The following is a 20,451-nucleotide window of genomic DNA, read 5'->3' as shown; positions in this document are numbered from 1 at the left end:
GAGGGGGAGGAGGAGGAGGAGGAGAGGAGGAGGCTGAGGAGGAGGAGGAAGAGGAGGGGGAGGAGGAGGAAGAAGAGGAGGGGGAGGAAGAGGAGGAGGAAGAGGAGGAGGAGGCTGAGGAAGAGGAAGAGGAGGAGGCTGAGGAGGAGGAGGAGGAAGAAGAGGAGGAGGAGGCTGAGGAGGCTGCTGAGGAAGAGGAGGCTGCTGAGGAGGAGGAGGAGGCTGAGGAGGAGGGGGAGGAGGAGGAGGAAGAAGAGGAGGAGGAGGCTGAGGAGGAGGAGGAAGAGGAGGGGGAGGAAGAGGAGGAGGGGGAGGAAGAGGAAGAAGAGGGGGAGGAAGAGGAGGAAGAGGAGGGGGAGGAGGAGGAGAAAGAGGAGGGGGAGGAGGAGGAGGAGGAAGAGGAAGAGGAGGAGGAGGAGGAGGAGAGGAGGAGGGGGAGGAAGAGGAGGCTGAGGAGGAGGAGGAGGAGGAGGAGGAGAGGAGGAAGAAGAGGGGGAGGAAGAGGAGGCTGAGGAGGCGGAGGAAGAGGAAGAGGAGGAGCTGAGGAGGAGGAGGAGGGGGAGGAGAGGAGGAGGAGGCTGAGGAGGCTGCTGAGGAAGAGGAGGCTGAGGAGGATCCTCCTCTACCCTGCCAGGAGGCTCCCTGATGACAGCAGTCTAATCCCAGTGAGGTCAGGAAAAGCCTGAAGACCAGAGCTGCTGATGAAGAGTCTGATGATGAAGAGTCTGATGATGAAGAGTCTGATGATGAAGAGTCTGATGATGAAGAGTCTCCTGTGGATCATCACAGAACTAAAGTATCATCTTCATCGCTCATAGATGGAGTTTATTGATTCTGAACACAATTTGTTCATCTTTAATCCTGATTCAGCTTCTTCAGTCTGAGGAAAGAGGAGGAGGAGGAGGAGGATGAAGAGGAGGATGAAGAGGAGGATGAAGAGGAGGAGATGTTTTAATGAGGCAGCAGTCTGTCACCAGGTGAGGAGGAGGAGGAGGAGGATGAAGACGTTTATACGGATCATTACTTGATGAAGAGCAAACATCTGTCAACAGGTCCCTCTGCAGGCCTCCAGGAGGAGGAGGAGGAGGAGGAGGAGGAGGAGCTGAACATCCAGAGCTGGTTCACACAGCTGTGGCGGCCATCTTGTCTCAACATCTGTCTGTGACCCTCTCAAAGGCGATCTGGTTCATCTGAACATCTGTACAGTCCAGCATCATTCAGATGATTGTTGCTAACAGCATTAGCATCACACCCAGCTACAGGGAAACATGTGTGTGTGTGTGTGTGTGTGTACGTGTGTGTGTACGTGTGTGTGTCCGAGGTCAGGTGTGGAGATCAGGGAGGGGAACCAACAAGCTGGATTAATCACCATGGCAACGGCTCCTTCTCCACCTCCAGATTTGTTCTTCCCAGAATCCCCCGAGGTCTGGAAGTGCTAGCATAACGGCTAATGCTAGCAGCCTAGTCACGTGACAGAGATGAGGTCACCTGACGACAGCGATCGTGACGACGCCGCAGCGTTAGCGTTAGCATCGTTTGCACAAATAAAGAGCCAACAAACCAGTTTTTGATGGTCACATTGCGTTTAATGACAGACAGCAGAGGGGGCGGGGCTTCTGTGGCGGGTCAGTACCGGCCCTGCACCCCCAGCGCCGCCTCGGCGGCGTGCTCGATCTGCTGGTGGACGAGCCGCGCCTCCTGCTGAGTCAGCGTCCGCTCCATGTGACGGTAGCTGATGCGGTAACAGCGGCTCCACCTCCCGGTCCTGGCGGGGACAACAGTTCGGATCATTGGTACCGAGCAGCACTTCCGCTCACCCTTTCACAATAAAAGCACGAACACGCGAGCCTGTTTGTTGTGGCCTGGTGACACACACACACACAACACACACTCTTCCTCCAGGTCTGAACGCACCCACGACCCATATGTGAGCGTGTGTGTTTACATGAGATGAGCAGAACAGATTTTACCAGTGAAGTGAGGACATTGTGCAGGGTCGGGGATGGAACAAACGACCATCTGTAGCTTCTACACGCGCTACAAACTGGTTTCATGCTAACGTCTTTCCTCAGACGTCCATAACAATCAAAGCGGCCACAGATGTTTTCCGAGTCGGAACCAGAAGGCGGGCCCCCCAGAACCGGCCCAGGGGGAGCAGCGGGAGCAGAACCCGCGACCATCCGGGTTTATCGGGTTTGACCCGAATCTGTTGAGCATCAGCAGCTTCCAATGGCAGCGTTCCGACAGCGTCCTGAATAATTCAGCTGACGGCTGCCAAGTGTTGCAGCTTCAACGGGAAGACGAGGAGGGGAAAGGTCACCGAGGTCGTGTGTGTGTGTGTGTGTGTGTGTGTGTGTGTGTGTGTGTGTGTGTGTGTGTGTGTGTGTTCCTACCTTGGGTGCTGGAACTTGTCCACCAGGGACACCTTCTCCACCAGGTCTCCTCCTATGGACCGAACCAGCTCGTAGAAATCATTTTCTATGAACTTCTGGCTGTTGGTTGGGAGCCAGAAGGAGATGTCGTTGTGGAGCGGCGGGTATTTACTGAGAGGCTGAACACACACACACACACACACACACACACACACACACGCGCACACACACACACACACACAAGGCACATTAATTCAACACCAGCTTCACCAGCTGTGGTTCAACAGTGTGTGTGTGTGTGTGAGAGAGTGTGTGTGTGTGAGTGTGAGTATGTGTGTGTGTGAGAGTGTGTGTGTGTGTGTGTGTGTTTCCCCCTCTGGACCCTCACAGCTCATTTCCTGTTGATCTTGGAGCTGTGGAGAGATCAGGGGAGTGACCTGGAGTCCCTGCCCAGGAGAGGGCCACTGACCCTGGGCAGCGGATGAGCCGTGCTCCCCTGGTCCCCCTGGAGGTCCAGAGCGCATCGATAAGAGCAGCAGGACGAGCGTCACACACCCTCCCTCTGGTTCTGATTCCAGCATCTCAACCCTTGTGTGAGGTCTTTACCTGGAAGCTGACGGGCTGCTGGATGTCCTGAACTTGGAACTGCTTCAGGAAGCGTTCGTCTTGACTCCAGAAGAGCCGGATGTCTGGGATGTTGTACAGGACCATGGCTAACCTCTCCAGACCCAGACCAAAGGCCCAGCCCACCTTGTTTCCTGCTCCAGCTGCAAAAAACCCAAAAGGAAGCAGGGTCATATTGGGGCAGGAGGCGGGACTATGTGTCCTGGTTGACCAGCTCCAGACTGGTTAAGGGAGAGAGGTTTAGGGACTGGAGGTCCAGTAGGGGCGGACAGGTCTGCAGGAACTAGCAGAACCTCAGGTGGAAACAGGCCCAGGCTGGTGTCTGAGCTGCATCCTCAATGACCTCTGACGACCTTCGAGTGAAGAAAAGGATTTCATGACAACGTGGCGGCTCGTCTCTGGCCAGGAGACGCTCTTGGATCGGGTTCAGGATCGAGCCGGGACCAGCAGATGAGGCCACATTAGAGCGGCAGCAGCTGCCACGCGTGGTTCATAAAGTCACGTGACGGGGAAGGTTCTTTCCTCCGACCCGTCCCATCACTCCGGACTCATCCCGCTAACTCTGGCTAACACATTAGCTCCACATTTCTCCGTGGTCACGTGACCATCAGCCCACCACTCAGACCCGCTCCTGCTCTTATCTGGCAGCCTCTGTTATGGTGAAATTTCATTACTTTCTATCATTATTTATTGAATCAATCCTTTAGCAGACATGCTAATGTCCATTAGCTCAGGTTTCAGTTGGCTCTGGAAGTCCGTTTCAGACATCAAATCCCAGTTTTCCCTCCTGCGGCTCCATTAATCTATAACTGGAAAGGTAAAGCCGCATGTTGCCTGGTTACTAATCACTCTGCATAATTTATGTTGTCCTCATTACTAATTCAGCGGCGAGGCTCAATAACAGGCGCTGAGTCTTTCAGCTCATGTTGTTTTCATAATCTTTGTTCATGACTGGAGGCTGTTTGGACCGGCGCGGCACCACGGCGGCTCCGGTTTCACACCAGAGACATCCCAGCTCTTAGGAAAATCACGTTCCTGCACAGCTGCTTTGTAATCACATCTGGATCTGAGAGCTTTCAGACACGAGAAGCTTCGAGAATCAAACACACTCACTCTGCTAACACTAGCGCTCTACAGGAAAAACGATCCCAAAGTTCATTAGCGTTAGCATGTTGGCGAACGTAGCTGTGGCTCCACTTCCTGTTGTGGGCGGAGCCACCGATGCAGGTGTCCAGGTCAGTTCGGCCCACTCACATTCTTCCAGATTAGCTTCCACATGGTTGCAAATCCCACACAACTCGGTGTTTTTGGATGCTCGCTGGTTTTTGGCGACGTCATCACAAGCGCCGCGTTCTTCGGTCCAATCCGAACATTTCAAACGTCACCAGATGGTGATTCACAGATTATTAATCCACCCTCAGACGCTGGTGACCGCGCCGTCCTTCTGCTCCCACATGGACGTTCAGAACAGAGACGCCAGCCCGGTTCTGTCAACAGGGTGACTCACATTTTATCATCTGTCCATCTGGTTCCTCCAGCTCAGCCCCAGCAAGAGCTAGCTAGAGAAGCTCTGACGTTCTGCTGAGCTGGGTCTGAACCAGGAGCCTCCTGGGTCTGGGTCTGACCCAGGAGCCTCCTGGGTCTGGGTCTGACCCAGGAGCCTCCTGGGTCAAAGATCTCCTGACACCATTGCTGCTGCAGCTTCTGAACACGGTCACCTGTCAGATGAACAGGAACAGGAACCATCATGGTTCCTCAGGACTTTTGCTCCTCCTGGAGCTCCGTGGGTGTTCCTCAGACATGAGGTGATGATGATGATGTCCTCTTCCTTCTGCTCATCGTGGCCTCCCTGACAGCGACCTTTGTTAAAGGTCACCAACATGAGCCATGTTTCCAGACTCCTCGCGCTTGCTCCTGCTCTGGTTCCTGTCAGGGAGGAACAACCCTGACCTTCTCCTGCTCCTCCTCTGCTGAATCTCAACAGCAGAAGTGAGGAAAGCGTAACAGAACCTGCGCTAGTTAGCTACAGCTGTTCTAGAACTAAAATGATCAAAGCAAAAACGTGAAGCTTTGTTGAGGGGGGGACAAACAGGAAGTGACATCACAACAGACTATCAGAACTATCAGAAACCGACGGCAGTCTTTGCCTGAAGATGTTCCCAGTCATTCTCAAACGTGTCACCATGGTAACCAGGACTAATGGTGAGATGTCCAAGTCAAATGCTGGATAAACAACGCTGCCCGCCCGAGCGTCCCTGAAAGCACCGCGGCCGACGGGCCGTCACATGTCGGTCAACAGGCCTCCAGCGTGGGTGGTCACGTGACCACATGACATCACGTCTTTTTGAATCAGACAAATGGGGCTAAGATGAGCAGAAAGGGAGGGGGGGCTGTTTCCTTCAGAGAAAGCAAAGAAACAGGAGCTATTTTTAGCAGCTTGCTAATTTTAACGGCAGCACCGACTTTAGTGGTGACAACTGCAAAGCCCAGCGAAGCTGCAGGCCTCGTCCAACACGTCCACGTCCAACACGTCCATGTCCAACACGTCCACCACGTCCAACACGTCCAAATCTGATCCAACTGCAACCCTGATGAAACCAAACCGGTCTGGAGGAAAGCTAGCCGCTCCCAGCTAAGCCTGAGCAGCAAACGGTGTCACGCCAACACCGACCATGTGACCAATATGTGACTGTATCGCCACCTACTGGCCCGGCTGTCACCAACCGCTCGTTCAGTGGTAATGGATGGTGGGGGGGGGGCAGTGTGCCATAGCTTGTTATAAAGGAGGCAGGTTGGACTGAGATGGTTCACTGCACAAACAAATGTTTGTCCTGCCCTTTGTGTGTGTGTGTGTGTGCGCGTGTGTGTGTGGTGTGTCTGTGCGCGCGTGTGTGTGTGTGCGTGTGTCTGTGCGCGCGTGTGTGTGTGTGTCTGTGCGCACCAGCTGTCACCAGTTACTGTCCCGACTGGCAGAAATGGGGGGAAAATGCAGTGAGGACGATCAGACTGGTGGTAGATGGAGCTGTTAATCAAGGGAGAGGCCAGAGGTCGGAGGAAGGGGGCGTGGCTTAACACGTCTGAAAACAGCATTAGCGGTGTGAGCGTAGCTGCCCCCCCATCCCCAGAGGATAGAAGGGGGTAGGGGGAGAGAGGGGGAGAGAGGGGCGAGACGGGGGGGGGGCTCCCATGTGACAGACAAGCTTTAATGAGACCGGCAGATTGGGGGGGGGGTCACATGATTTATTCAAAGGGGGGGGATTAGGAGTGAAAGCAGCCACCTGAACCCCCAAACACACACACACACACACACACACACACACACACACACACACACACACACACACAGCCCCTCAGGGCTTGTGGCTTTGAAGGATGTTAATTGTCGCCAACACGACTTTAATCAGATTTCATGAGTCTTCCCCCATCATACACACACACACACACACACACACACACGCACACACACTCCAGTCCCGTGGGGTGTGAGCGTGTGTGTGAATTAAGTTTTGGAGAGGAGGTGTGGTCATTAGCACCAAGTCCCATATGCTACCTGCTGACCCAAGACACCCCTGGGAGACACACACAGACACACACAGACACACACAGACACACGCAGACACACACACGCAGACACACACACACACACACGCAGACACACAATCAGTTTGTGCCTAAATATCGATGTTAACATGAGGTTGTCGTGAGTGTAACCACTCTTTCATACGCCTGGTTTCTAAGTGTTGAGTTGTTTGTTTTATTAGCGCTCCCTCCCTCCTTCCTCCCTTCACCTCCTTCCTCCCTCCCTCCTTCCTCCTCCTCTTGTCCTTCCTCTCCTCCTCCTCTGTCCTTCCTCTCCTCCTCCTCTTGTCCTTCCTCCTCCTCTTGTCCTTCCTCTCCTCCTTCTCTTGTCCTTCCTCTCCTCCTCCTCTTGTCCTTCCTCTCCTCCTTCTCTTGTCCTTCCTCTCCTCCTCCTCTTGTCCTTCCTCCTCCTCTTGTCCTTCCTCTCCTCCTCTCTTGTCCTCCCTCCCTCCTTCACCTCCCTCCTTCCTCCTCCTCTTGTCCTTCCTCTCCCCCTCCTCTTGTCCTTCCTCTCCTCCTCCTCTTGTCCTTCCTCTCCTCCTTCCTTCCCATATAGGTGTGTGTGTGTGTGGTGTGTGTGTGTGTGTGTGTGTTAGTTGGGGCTGAGGAAGAGAGGAAGACAGGGCTAAGTAGCGCAGAGATGAAGGGGGGGATTACAGAGACAGACACAAACTGTTGGCGTCTGTATGTGTGAATATGGGATGGTGTCGGGAAGCTGAATGAGTGGTCTCCATGGTAACGGACACTGCCGCAGTGGAAATGAAGAGGGGGAGGAGGGCAGGAGAGAGAAGTGTGTCTACTGTAACACTGCAGCAGTGTCAAGGGCAGAAACACACATTTACGCATGCACACACGGTCACGTGATCAGCCAGGAAATCAAACAGGGAAAAAAGAATGAAAAGCAAGATTTTTCTGTTTGTTACACACCTGACGGGTGGCAACACCCCCCCCCCCCACCTGTGAATGAGGCTCAGGGCAACAATCAGCTAACCAGTAAATCACCTTTGAGACAATGAGAGGAGAAAAGACCGCGTGAGTGTGTGACCTGACCAGCGTTCAGCAGCTGCTGCTCCATCACGCCACAGCCCAGCACCTCCATCCAGTCACCCTGGAACCGCACCTCCATCTCAAAGGAGGGGTGAGTGAAGGGGAAGTGACAGTCCACCCACCGCACGTCCACAGCTGAGAGACAGGAGGCAGTAATGAGCGGAGAACCTCTGATGTCACTTCCTGTCTGGGGAGGCGCTCACCTGCTCCGAACAGGTGTGTGACCAGGCGGGTCAGCGTGTGTTTCAGGTCAAACTCCAGCAGCTTGACGGCTTCCAGGCTGTGCGTTTCCTGTTTGTGAGGCGTCCGCCGCCCGCCCGCCTCAAACAGGGACAGATCTTCGCTGTTCTGCACCTTCTGGAACAGCTGAGGAAACGCCACAAACATCTGGAGTGTCTCCCTGCATGACGCCAACACGTGGGGGGCAGGTAGCTGCTGGGGGGGGGGGGGGGGGGGGGGTCGTACCTCGTGGTTGGAGAAGAGGCGAACTCCCTCCATCTGGTGGAACACCGGGTAGTGACTGGTGTCTATCTCGTCCCGCCGGTAGACGTCTCCGGCCACCAGGAAGGCGTCCAGGCCGGACCGCACCAGCTCCCGTTGGTGGGCGGAGGTGTGAGCGCGGAGCATCGTTTCCCTGCCACAGTTCGGTGATTGGAGCAACGCTCGATGCTTCAGGTGCGTTGGGGGGGCGAGCCGGGTCACTCACCTGTTCAGGTAATAATTGTCTCCCTGTTTCCTGCTGGGGTGATCAGGCGGGATCAGCAAACTGTGGAACCCAGAAGGATGAATACAGGAGTGTTTTCCTACAGCTCAGTTTGACCGTTTCACCACTCGGGCAGATTCAGAAGCCGACCTGTCGAAGTTCTGCTCCACTGTGACGACCGGGCTCAGGTTATCGTGGACAGAGAACAGGGGGTTCCCCCGGCAGGTGTAGAGGCTGCCACGACAACACCATCCCATCAGCATTCATTAACAGCAGTCTGTCCGTGAGCATTTTAAACAGGCTGCAGTTTAACCTCGGATTAGAAAGCTGCTCTGGATCCTGAGTGCTCGAGGCCAATCTCTAAACTCCTTCTTATTTAAAATAAACACTCACCAGGCAGTTCACCCCCAATCAGTGGCTTTCTGGAAGAGGATCATATCCTTGAGGTTTTCCAATCCGCTTTTAAAACCCTACATAGTAGCGAATCTGTGGTTTTAACGATAGCTTTTAGCTGCTGTCTCTGGTGACTGGTGGTTAAGTGCTCGGTTACTAGGAGCTGCTCAGCTCATCTCTGCCCTTCTCTATGGCCTTTGACCCTGACTGATTTGATGCCATTTGCAATACTATTTTAGTACTGTTTTTTAAATTTGATGTCATTTTTAACTACATTTGTGTTTTTATCGCGTTTTATTTATTCTATGCGTTGCTTTGGACAACTGTGTCTTTCTAAATGTGCTATATAAATAAACTTAAATCCCGCAGCCCGCCACCAGGAGGCCAGAGGAGCTCGGACTGGTACCTGTAGAAGTGCGACTTGATTCGTTCCTTGATGAGCCACAGAGGATGATGGGATTGGTTGTGCAGGTTGCGGCCGACCTTGGCCAGGATCTTCGGTGTGACATTGGTGAAGTCATCACGCTGGTAGGCGTGGCCAAGAACCTCCACGGTGGCCTGACCAGCAGGGTCAGTGGTGCTGAGGAGTCGACTGCTGGTCTGGAACGCTGCCACACAGTACAGGTGAGTCTGGAGGGGGCGGAGCAAGCTGAGGGGCCTGTTGGGGAGCCTCATGATGATTGGCCCATCAAACTGCTGGACACCAGAGACACACCAACATTAATGAGTTGTAGCATGTTAAAACAAACAGGAATGAACAAAACGAATCCCTGAGCGCTGGTCTGGACTCCGCCTACATTTAGATGAGGACAGGATGAGTTTTAATCTAATCTGGAACCAGAATCCAGTTAAGATGTTAGATGGGAGTGATGTGGTGATGGAGGGGCTCCAGTGGTGATGGAGGGGCTCCAGTGGTGATGGAGGGGCCCCAGTGGTGACGGAGGGGCCCCAGTGGTGATGGAGGGGCTCCAGGGGTGATGGAGGGGCTCCAGTGGTGATGGAGGGGCTCCAGAAGCTACCAAGCTCAGGCTTACCTCAGTCTACCCCGCGGTGCAGCTGCATCCATCGGTTTGGGTCCAGGTGCTTCAGAAGGATTTTTCTGCCAGTCTGAACATGGCGGGATCAGAGGACGAGCAGCTTTGATTCTTCAAAGAAAGGAAGGATAACGTTCATCTACAGCTCATTAAACATGTCCTACTACTCAACAGTTCCAAAAGTTCTGATTCCTTCACTTGTTTGTTGTCTCAGGCTGTTTCAGCAGATCTTTACTGACAAGAATCTGGCTTTGGTCAGAAATGTTAGGGAAGGTCTACCTGCTGGTGAGGACAAATGTAAAAGGTCAAAGACCCTTGCTGGCTGCCCGTGTCCTGCGGCCTTTTATATAATGCAGAGTGCATCCCAGGCTGGTGCACAGGGGCTGTTGTAGCTGCAGGTAACTCAGGTGCTGACCCACATCAGGGCTGGGCCCAGTAGAAGGAGGACCAACACACTCACATGCATGTGGGTTTATCCCTCTCCGTCATCTCCACCTATTGGACAATGGTGGCCTAACAGGTACCAGTTCAAAGCTGCACCATTTTAATGTCGATGAGTATAAAAAAATTAGGTGATTTTGGACTCCTGGTGACTAGGAGCATGTACCGTCCCATTTCGGATGCAGGGACAGGAGAACCTGCAGGACGAGCGAGCCAATGGCACCACTGAGGCGACGAGTACGTTTATAAAGGAAAAATGAGATAAAGCCAATGCACAGTTTCTCTTGCTGTTTGTGGAGCTTCTGCCAGTTTCTTGAGATGTTTCTGGTCAACGAAGAGTCGGCATTCAGGAGGACACCTTCGAAGCCGCTGCTGCTTCTGCGTGAACTCGAACTTTCTGCTCAAGCTGCAAACTTAGCTGCAAGCTAACATGCTAGCCCAGAGCAACGTTACCACGCACAAAATGCTGCCCTTTTGTGTTCGTATTTTCATCTGTAATCTCGGGGATTTTTGAGTTTTGAATTTTAAACTACACCGAGAGAGTACTAATGTATTAATGAGTATTTTAAGGAGGTTTCAATGGACAAGCTCACTCACCTTGTGTCACCCAACAGTGTTTAGAAACGGTTTAGTGGGTGGATGCGTGCCTGTGTGACTGCTGAAAAATATATTACATTTAAATTAGTTTACCTTGATCCTATTTCGGTATAATAAAACACAGGTGTTAAATACTACAATAGTAATAGAAAAGTTAGGCGCGAAAATTAAAGCCGAGGCGGGGAGTGATTTTATTTTTCACAGGCACGCTTTGGTCGCACATATTTCGGGTCCTTCAGGCAGACCCTGTTATGAGTATCAACATGTCGGCGTCCACAAGATCACAAGTGATTTCTCTTTATAAATTGTTACTGACGGAGAGTAAGAAGTTTCCTTCGTACAACTACAGGTAAGAGCGGATGTTTGATTGATCTGAGTGATCGCGGGGGCCGAACAGTGCGTGTCAGCGCCATGAACGGTGCCGTTGCTAATGTAGCTGACGGTTGTTTATGTGAGCCGGCATCGCTGTTCCTGCTGCACCTGTTCAGGCACATTAATGTCTTTCTATCATATTAGTTTCACACATACATGACATAAAAATGGCTGCTTACAGCTTTGTGTGTGTGTGTGTGTGTGTGTGTCTCCGCCAAACCTTAGTTATGTTCTACTTTAATCTGCCGATCATGTCATAATGCTGCAGTTGCAGAAAATTCAGTCTTTAGATGGTCATAAAAAGTAACATTTTCGTTTAATTTTTCTTTAATTTGTTCCCTTTGCCAAGCTTTAATGTGACAGATGTCTGTCTGTTCGTTAGCAAACAACTCGAAATGCTATGAACGGATTTTAATGAAATTTGAAGGAGCTGCTAATGCACCAGGGAATAGCTCATTATTTGATGGGGCTTTGATCATTAAGCCTATATGACAGCTGCCTATATGTATTTCTGTTTACACTAGACCGTCCTGTACTTCTGGCTTAGAGCTGATGGCGGTCTGCTTTCATCCCAGCGGCTCGACTCCCTCTCAGAGTCCAATTCCATGAATTTTGACACGTCCAAGGAGACCCTGTCTGGGACGGGTTCCAGCCCTCCCACCCCCGCATGAGCACGTGACCCTGTTGAGTGTGGCTGAACATGGATAGACGAATAACTTCTAAGCAATGAAAATATCATTTTAATGAAATAGCTGGCAAATACTGTTGGTTTAACCAATACAAAATGATTAGATAATCAGCACTATGGTTAATTTAGTGTGTGTGTGTGAGTGTGTGAGGCGGGGGAGGGGTGACTTGTGTATTCAGAGGTTCCCCAGTCGCCTTCTTGACGCCAAGCCTTGAATTATTGAGCGATCAGATGAAAGCTGACCTCCTCGCCCTGATCTTCGTCCTCTTTTCCTCCTCATCAGTGGGTTGGATAAACTCCATCTGCTGACCCTGAGAGAAAACACACACGTGTGTTTTACCTCTGAACGTTAAGTTGAGCCGTCTGTGTGTGAGCGCTGAAGCTTTGACACGTTTATTTTAATTATCTTTAAACGAGGACGTCGAATCCTTCTGGCTTGTTTATGTTTCAGTCAGTTTGAAAGGATTTAAGAGTCTCTCACCCAGCTTTATTCTCTATAGAAGAAGAAGAACATGTTTTGCTTTGTTGAGCTCATTATAAATTCAGTGATGTCACAGAAACCATTTAATCTGATACAACAGAACAGTTTCTCATCTCTCTCTCTCTTCTTAACTGCTTCATCCCTTCTGGCTCCGCGGGGGGTTGGGGGGGGCGGGGTGAAGGCAGGACCCCCCTGGATGAGTGGCCAGTTCATGGCAGGGTCCTATATGAGCATTTGTGGGTTTGGTACCTTGCTCAAGGGTACCAGGGCAGTGCTCTGACGGTGTTTTGGCACCCCCTTACCACCAGAACACTGTCTATATACAGTATATATGTATGTATGTATGTATGTATATATATACAGTATATATATATATATACACTTGAATCTTGAATATCATGTCTGCACTGGGGCTCGAACCGACAACCCTCCTCCACCCGTTTTCACATTTCTCGTCCTGGTTTAGGAACTACGCAGTGCGACGGGTTCGTGATGCCTTCAGGGCCAACAGGACGATTGGAGATCCGACCACAGTGGAGAGACTGATAACAGAAGGACAGCAGACCCTGGCACTGATACAGAGACAGGTGACACACACACACACACACACACACACACACATACACACACACACACTCCAACACTCCGTAGAAATACGGCGTTCTGGTCTGGCTCCTGAAATCCCCGTGACCACGAGGGACAGTTATCCAGCTTCCTGTTGGAAACGCTGGTCTGCCGCCAGACTCTATTATGGGATGTAATAGGTGAAGAGGGGCCTTATTACCAGTGTTATTACTACTTTGACGAGCGGCAGATGTCCCCGTCAGTTCTCCTCGACATGTGAACTGGAAGGAGGATGTTTATTCGGAGCACAGCTGGATATTGAGCAACAACTATTGATGACAGATTCAGGACCATTTGATATTTATTATTATTCCACATCTGTTTGGCAGTAAAAACATAAAAGATCCACAAGTGTGTGCATGTGGCAGAGAGCAGAGGATTGTGGGTAAAGCTATTTGTTCAGAGAGCTGTGTTGACCTTCTGTGAGGAGGGTGTGTGTGTGTGTGTGTGTGTGTGTGTGTGTGTGTGTGTGTGTGTGTGTGTGTGTGTGGTGTGTGTGTGTGTGTGGCCTTTCTCCTGCAGTGTAGCTCAGCCTCGTCCAACTATCCAGGAATTTGCTTTGTCATGTTGCGTCAAGGTCGTTTTCACACGGGCACAATTGGTTGGGTCCTGGTTTGTGAGGACCTGGGGGGGGGGGGTGTTCACGGTTGCCAGCAGTAACAGGTAGACGGTGGTAGAGGAAGCCCTCCCCTCAGGGCTGGTGCTGGGGGCAGCGGGAGGTTCTGATTGCACGGGTGTGTGTGCTGGGTGAACTTGGACTGGTTCTGACACGTTGAGCTGGGGCAGAGCGAGTTAGCACCAGCAGATGGTTCCCGTCAGGCTTCCTGTGGTGTGGTTGACACGGCGATGGACAGGAAGACGGGTCTCGACCCCAGTGAGATGGCTCAGGATGGAAGCTCTGGTGTTGGGTCAGGACCAGCTGATAGTCAGGGTCCGAATCGAGACAAGTGAGTCCAAACGCCTCGCTTTAGCCGTTAGCTACCACTGTCTGTGATAAGCTAATTAGCTGTAGCATACGGAGCGTCTGCAGGCTCTCGGTCCTGGTACCAGGGACGGGGCTTTAGAAATGAGCTCTGCACCACGTCCGGTCCTCTGAAGTGGTCCGGAACCTCAGAATCAACATGCTGTCGTGGCGAGGGGCCTCTCCTGCGCCACGTGGCCCCTCCCACTTCCTCCTCCTCCTCTGGGCTCATTGTTTTGTCTCTTTGCAGCAGTGTGTCCGTCGGATGCTCTTATTCGCCCGGCCCCCCCTGCACTGGACGCCCCAGGGCAGGGCTCCCAGCATGCACTGCTGCTGAGGTGGGCGCGTTTGATCGGTCCGCCAGATGTAGGGGGCGGGGCATGGAGACGGACAGATGTGCAGAGAGAGAAAAGACAGCTGCAATCACTTACATGACTGATGTGCCCCCCGACAGCTGATTGGCTCAGAGAACTGCCCCCTTCCACACCCCTCTGCCACCAATCAGGAGAGCGCATCCACGTTCGTGCGTGTGCACGTGCGTGGTGCAGAGGAATATGTAGGCGCACGTCTCCCCCTGCTGGCGCAGCGGCGACATGACGCGATCTCTGCACACACACTTCTGTCCACTGAAATCTGGTGTGTGTGTGTGTGTGTGTGTGTGTGTGTGTGTGTGTGTGTGTGTGTGTGTGTGTTGTGTGTGTGTGTGTGTGTGTGTGTGTGTGTGTTTTCAGGTCAGCATTGGCCGGATGTTTGCGTCCCAGAAGACAGTGGTTGGATAAACGGACTAACAGGATGTGACATCATCACAGAGTGCGTCGCATTTTAAGAGTTTTCTTGACTCTTTCAGGATGGATCGATCACATTTCTGTCATCACTGATTTCAGTTTGGAGATCAATCAAAGGTTATTTTCTACTTAGAACTGATATAATAGTATAAAAATAGAATAATGATAAATATATAACAATAACATTCCCCTGCCGTGAACATCAAATGTGATCAGCTGTGACAGCAGCTGACTGTGGAGACATTAAAAATGCATCAATCGTTCAACTGTAATTGTGTGTTCATGCATTCAAATACAACAGCCAGAAGAGTGTGTGTCTGTGGGTGTGTGTGTCTGTGTGTGTGTGTTTTTATACTGAGCATCCAACAGCGGAGCAGCACACGTCCTTCAAGATGCTCCACTTAATGCTGAGTCTCAATGTTTTTCATCAGTTCCGTGCACGAGCTGTGAGCTCTTCAACCCGCAGGACCTGGTCCTCTTGGGCCTGGTCTTCTTGGGCCTGGTCCTCTTGGGCCTGGTCCTCTTGGCCTGGTCCTCCTGGGCCTGGTCCTCTTGGGCCTGGTCCTCTTGGGCCTGGAGGAAGCACCGCTCGGGCCCTGTTCTCTCCGCCCCTCCCCCGCCCAATCAGAACATGATTAAAATTGGTCCAAATCAAGCAAAGCCTGTGGAATCAGATCTTCATGATGTCATCATTGGTCGACGCCCACGTTTGACGTCTACCTGCACTGGCTTTCATCTTGTCCCACGTGGACAGATCAAATAGATGTCATCATCTCGGTCAACAGGACTATTTCCAGATTCGCTGAACTTTGGAACTTTGACCATCAGGTGAAGATGATGGACAGATGGTTGTCAGGACGACGACCTGATTAACCGCCGATGGTAGTAAATTTAGCCTCAAGCAGCCGAAGATCACGTGTTGCCTGACCCAGCTTTGATGTGTAAAGTTGGGACTAATAAGAGCTAATGACAACCGGCTAACGCTGATATTGCTAACAGGAGCGCCAGCGATTGCTAACAAACAATATCTGCATGAATGTTATCACCAGTAGGACGTTTTATTTTCAATTCACTTCACATTTGCAGAAAATCTTAAAATGTTACAAGAAAAAACCTAAAAATAAACACAATCAGTAAATTATTGATGATCATGAAACATGTGAATCATTAGTATTTAGATTTCTAGGCCTCTTTAAGGCCACAGTGTTTCTGAAGCATGTTTAGCTGACAGGTTACTATCCTGAAGTCCACCTGAGGAGGTGTTTCTGCATCCGATCTGAAGGGAAATGTCCTCCTTAACTGTCTGGTTTTATTGATTAACCTTTGGTGAAGATCCGGATCAGACGTGATGATTGATCAGCTGATCGGACTGAGCTCAGTTCTGAGGTAAAGTGATGAGACTTGTAAACATGTTGAGGAGGTTCCTCTCAGGCCTTCCTTCATCTTGAAACCCTGTTGGGGAGCTACAATCAGAGGCGCTTCCAGGCTTCAGGTGAACGCTGCGCTGGTTCCGCCCATGCACCGGTACCGGAGCGTGTAGTTGCGGCCTTCGTTGTTGTCCCAGAACTCGCCCTCGTCGCTCTTCAGGTACACGGCGAAGTGCACGGCCGAGCTGGGGTCCATGAAGGGCGGCGTGTACACGGTGAAGCCGAAGCGCTCTCCCACCGTCCCGGACTCCTCCGCGGCCACGTGCAGAGCCTGCGCGTCCACATGGGACAGCCAGTCGTTGAAGGTGTACCTCACCCCGACCTCCTTTACCCTGCGGCCGCACAGGACCCGGATCTGTCCCCGAACCTCGAAATGGGTGATCGTGATCTTCTCCAGACAGACGCGCAGCAGCTGGACTCTCCGCTCCGTGTCCAGGGGCTCCGGGAAACAGGAGACCAGGCGGTCCAGGCTGGACGTGAAGCTGTGGCACAGGTCTGTGAAAAGCTCCTGTGGGGGGAAGCTCCTGTGCCTGGACAGAACCTTGCTCGGAATCTGCGGCTCCTCCAGCGCACTAAAATGCTTGACGCTGGCCAGGTCCAGGCCCATCGAGTCCGCAAACTTGACCCGCTTTCTGCTGTCGCTCTCCGGGACCCCGTCCAGGAGCGCGGCGGGGTAGGCTGGCAGGGACCGCGCTCTCCTGCGGTCTCTCATGAACCTCTCCAGCTGAGAGGCATCTGCCTCATCGTCCAGATCTTCCTCCTCATCTGCTTCTTCGTTCTCTCCCCGGCCGTTCTCAGCCGTTTGGCCCGGAGAGGGCGACTCTCCGCCGGCGTGGAACTGGAGCAGTGAGCGGGACATGGGACCCCGGCGGGCGGCCGTCGATCGGAACCTGCAGGGCCGGTCAGGAGTCCTCGGTGATCCCGGAGGTCTGGCTTCTATACGAGCGCCCCCTACCCTCACCCTCACCTGTGAGCGTGTCGCGGACGCGCGCACTGATATGTCACAACCCACAACTTTCACCTGTTACCATGTGTGGAGCGACAACAGGCAGAAACCTGCATATCAACAACCAGAAACAGTTTCGCAACAGTCAGAAACCTTCATAACAACAGCCAGAAACCTGCATATCAACAACCAGAAACAGTTTCACAACAGTCAGAAACCTTCATATCAACAGCCAGAAACCTGCATATCAACAACCAGAAACAGTTTCACAACAGTCAGAAACCTTCATATCAACAGTCAGAAACCTTCATATCAACAGACAGAAACCTTCATATCAACAGCCAGAAACCTTCATATCAACAGTCAGAAACCTTCATATCAACAGCCAGAAACCTGCATATCAACAGTCAGAAACCTTCACATCAACAGCCAGAAACCTTCATATCAACAGCCAGAAACCTTTATATCAACAGTCAAACCATATCAACAGCCAGAAACCTGCACATCAACAGTCAGAAACATAAACGATCAGACGACTGAATCCATCATCAGTCATCCAGTGTTTAGCAGCAGTCACTCAGGTGCTTTGCTACAGGTTGTTGAGGTGTCCGGTTGACAGCAGGTGTGTCCCTGAAGGCTCCACCCCTCAGCTTTCCTCCATCTCCTACTGAAACAGTCGTTCGGTAACAGCGTGTTCTGGTCAACACTGTGAGTCACCTGCGCTCATGGAACGCACAGACGACACGTGCGTCATCGAGCAGCAACTGAGCAAACGTGACGTCGGCGCTCCCTTGACCCTCCTCGAACAGACGCTCTGGCCGGTGACGTCAGCGCCAGACCAGAATAACAAGTTACGTCAGGAGCCCCGTGGTCACATGATGAAGACGGTCGTTTATGAGACGCGAGGACCATCGTGAGTCCGATTATGGATCAGAACACACAGGAACCGGGCCTCAGGGCAGATGTTCGATCATTTGTTGCTCACGTCATCATGTGAGTCAGGTGGAACACGGAGTGTGTGTGTGTGTGTGTGTGTGTGTCAGAGTGTGTGTGTGTGTGTGTGTGAGTAAACGCTGGTTTATTTCTCATATTCTGGAACTGCTTTAATGGATAAAAGAAGCCAGACTTCAAAGCAACAAGGTCAGTTTTTCTAAATTTCTGAGTAAAGAAAGCAAATCATTGAGTTTCAGATGAACTGTAAAACAACCTTTAAATGAAATAAAACATTCCACATCACATGATTAAAAGGTAGCGACAGACTTGCAAACGCTGGTCACGTGACCACGGCGTGACCACGGCGTGACCACGGCGTGACAGCAGCACGGCAGCGTCCACATTCTCATGATGAGTGATTGTGAGGACACTAATTGTAGTAAAATGTTCATTATCAAGGTGAAGCTGGGACAGGTGGGCCGGCGCCTCCACGTCCTGGTCTGGTCCACTGGTCTGGTCCCTGGTCTGGTCCCTGGTCTGGTCCCTGGTCTGGTCCACGATGGCGTCAGTCGCTGGTGAGGACGCGGTAAAGCATGGTGACCAGGATGGCGACCAGACCGGGAACGACCCAGTTAGTCCAACTGCTGCAAGAAAGAACTCAAGTTAAGCAGAGAGGTGGCTAGTTACCGCTGCTAACCTGGTTAACCCTCAGGAAGGACATCTCGAAGGACCTCCTAACCATCCCCAGGTCCACATATTGACAGGGGGGCTGATGTTGCCATGGAGACGCTCAGTTCACTCTACCTGTACTCGTCCGCCACAGGTGTCACCCACGTCTCCTGCAACCAACACACACGATCAGACTCCGCCCCTCCAGACGTCACCTCATTAGATTGTGTAAAAGTGGGCGGGGCTTGTCTCACCTGTGGTTTTTCGATCTTGTGTCTGTCATCCTGCAGACGAACAGATTCAGATTAGAGACGACAGACGACAGTAACCAAAGTGCGTCCGGGCGTGGACACTGACCGGGTGCAGCTCGCCCATCAGCAGGCTGCCCGCCATCTCTCTGGCGTCGGTGGAGTGGCCGACATCCTCGAAGCTTTCCGTGGCGTCCCCGCCCGCATGCTCCCGCAGCACCTCCTCTCCTCCCGGGTGCTGGTGTGGAAAACAAACAACAACGATGCTAACGGTTAGCGCCGCGAGCATGGAATGATTGACAGGTCTGGACCGTTCACCCTTCGGCACGGTGAAATGAGCCGTGACAGTAAACACGCTCCTGCCTCACCTGAGGGATATCCAGCATATAATCAGGTGGAGAGAAAACCCAGAGGTCGGAGGTCACCGACCTCAGAGGTCAGCCATAAATAATTTACCATCCAGGATTATTTCAGTTTAATCAATAATGTGACGATCAGAGGCCTGGATGAGCTCCTTTTTATGCAGATTATGCAGCATATTTATGCTTTTCCACCAAGAAATCATCAATCAATCCAGCAATTAACCAAACAACTGTCACAGGAGTGTTGAAATGACGTCATGACAGCAACTTTACTCCTGAATCTTTCATCAAGACCCTCGTCGCCGCACAGGAGACGTCCCTCCAACGTCTGATATCCTGATGAACGAGGCCAGAATTAGCAGCTAAGTGTGTCGCCCTGAAACAGATGATTCCTCCAGGTAAATATTTGTTCAGCTACTCCAGATGTAGCCGCCCCTGGACTCTGGAACCGTCCGTCAGCTGCTCTTTAAGGTAAAGGTAGCTTATCTTAAAGGGTCACTTCTCCCAGGCCTTCCTGGCTGTGCTGCATTCTACAGTACTTTGGTCAACCTGGGCTGTTTTAATTGTGCGTCCTAAATAAATTCCTTTTGATTTGAATTGAAATAGAAAATATGGGCGCTGTGATGGATGCAGTAAAAAGTGATGCAGAAAACACGTCAATCTTTGATTCCTCCGTTTCCTGGACATTTGCATCTCTCAGCTTCCCCATCAGACCTGAGCACTGGTAAAAACGGTCATTTCCTCAGCACTTCCCTTCTTTTCCACACATATTCCTCCTTTTCCCACGATACCGGCACCACTGTCTGATTATCTGTAGAGTTTGTGGCCCCGTGACTATTCCACAATGGTCCTCACCTCCTCCAGGAACTTGGTCACATCATAAACTTTGTAGTTGATGATGATCCACGTTGATTTAATCGACTTCTGTTCTTCGATCTCGGACAGACGGAAGTATTTCACTCCGCTCGGGCTCTTTTCCGACGTTTCACCCATTTGTGTCCGTGTTCAGGCGCGTGTGTCTGGGCGAGAGTCGCCGGAGTCTGGCTGGTTATATAATCCTGCAGCGACCGTGATTCCACAGAAACTCCGACATTTAACCCACTTTCTCTTACGTTGATTCAACTTTCTTCGAACTCCTCACTCCTGTGCGGTGGGGGAGGACTTC

General features: G+C 51.8%; 4 protein-coding genes across 6 annotated transcripts; 1 reads left to right on the top strand and 3 right to left on the bottom strand.

Moving 5' to 3' along the window:
* Window positions 1–1,564: 1,564 nt before the first annotated feature.
* On the bottom strand, window positions 1,565–10,918 carry fars2 (phenylalanyl-tRNA synthetase 2, mitochondrial). Of its 2 annotated transcripts, none has more exons than XM_057012659.1 (11): window positions 10,791–10,918; window positions 9,753–9,863; window positions 9,125–9,411; window positions 8,476–8,559; window positions 8,329–8,388; window positions 8,088–8,256; window positions 7,826–7,988; window positions 7,626–7,757; window positions 2,979–3,139; window positions 2,394–2,551; window positions 1,565–1,765 (listed from the first exon to the last, which is right to left on the bottom strand). In XM_057012659.1, exons 3-11 carry the CDS (start codon window positions 9,391–9,393, stop codon window positions 1,627–1,629), a joined length of 1,335 nt encoding a protein of 444 aa, XP_056868639.1. In that variant the 5' UTR covers window positions 9,394–9,411; window positions 9,753–9,863; window positions 10,791–10,918; the 3' UTR covers window positions 1,565–1,626. The 2 variants fall into 2 exon arrangements, with proteins under 2 accessions (XP_056868639.1, XP_056868638.1); XM_057012658.1 differs by having other exon boundaries at window positions 9,125–9,414; window positions 10,791–10,916.
* A 61-nt stretch (window positions 10,919–10,979) lies between these two features.
* LOC130513713 (LYR motif-containing protein 4B) lies at window positions 10,980–14,967 on the top strand. Its single transcript, XM_057012664.1, has 3 exons — window positions 10,980–11,139; window positions 12,798–12,918; window positions 14,648–14,967. Exons 1-3 carry the CDS (start codon window positions 11,042–11,044, stop codon window positions 14,693–14,695), a joined length of 267 nt encoding a protein of 88 aa, XP_056868644.1. The 5' UTR covers window positions 10,980–11,041; the 3' UTR covers window positions 14,696–14,967.
* Window positions 14,968–15,738: 771 nt separating this feature from the next.
* ppp1r3g (protein phosphatase 1 regulatory subunit 3G) lies at window positions 15,739–17,689 on the bottom strand. Its single transcript, XM_057012660.1, has one exon. It carries the CDS (start codon window positions 16,985–16,987, stop codon window positions 16,190–16,192), a length of 798 nt encoding a protein of 265 aa, XP_056868640.1. The 5' UTR covers window positions 16,988–17,689; the 3' UTR covers window positions 15,739–16,189.
* Window positions 17,690–18,151: 462 nt separating this feature from the next.
* On the bottom strand, window positions 18,152–20,433 carry LOC130513712 (cytochrome b5). 2 transcript variants are annotated; one of them, XM_057012662.1, is made up of 5 exons: window positions 20,142–20,433; window positions 19,034–19,162; window positions 18,931–18,960; window positions 18,812–18,846; window positions 18,152–18,651 (listed from the first exon to the last, which is right to left on the bottom strand). In XM_057012662.1, exons 1-5 carry the CDS (start codon window positions 20,277–20,279, stop codon window positions 18,573–18,575), a joined length of 411 nt encoding a protein of 136 aa, XP_056868642.1. In that variant the 5' UTR covers window positions 20,280–20,433; the 3' UTR covers window positions 18,152–18,572. The 2 variants fall into 2 exon arrangements, with proteins under 2 accessions (XP_056868642.1, XP_056868643.1); XM_057012663.1 differs by having other exon boundaries at window positions 18,152–18,648.
* Window positions 20,434–20,451: the final 18 nt, after the last annotated feature.

The sequence above is a fragment of the Takifugu flavidus genome, chromosome 17 (genome assembly GCF_003711565.1).
Source record: "Takifugu flavidus isolate HTHZ2018 chromosome 17, ASM371156v2, whole genome shotgun sequence".
Lineage (NCBI taxonomy): Eukaryota > Metazoa > Chordata > Actinopteri > Tetraodontiformes > Tetraodontidae > Takifugu > Takifugu flavidus.
Note: the sequence above shows the minus strand (reverse complement) of the source record. Positions and strands in the feature narration are given on the sequence as shown.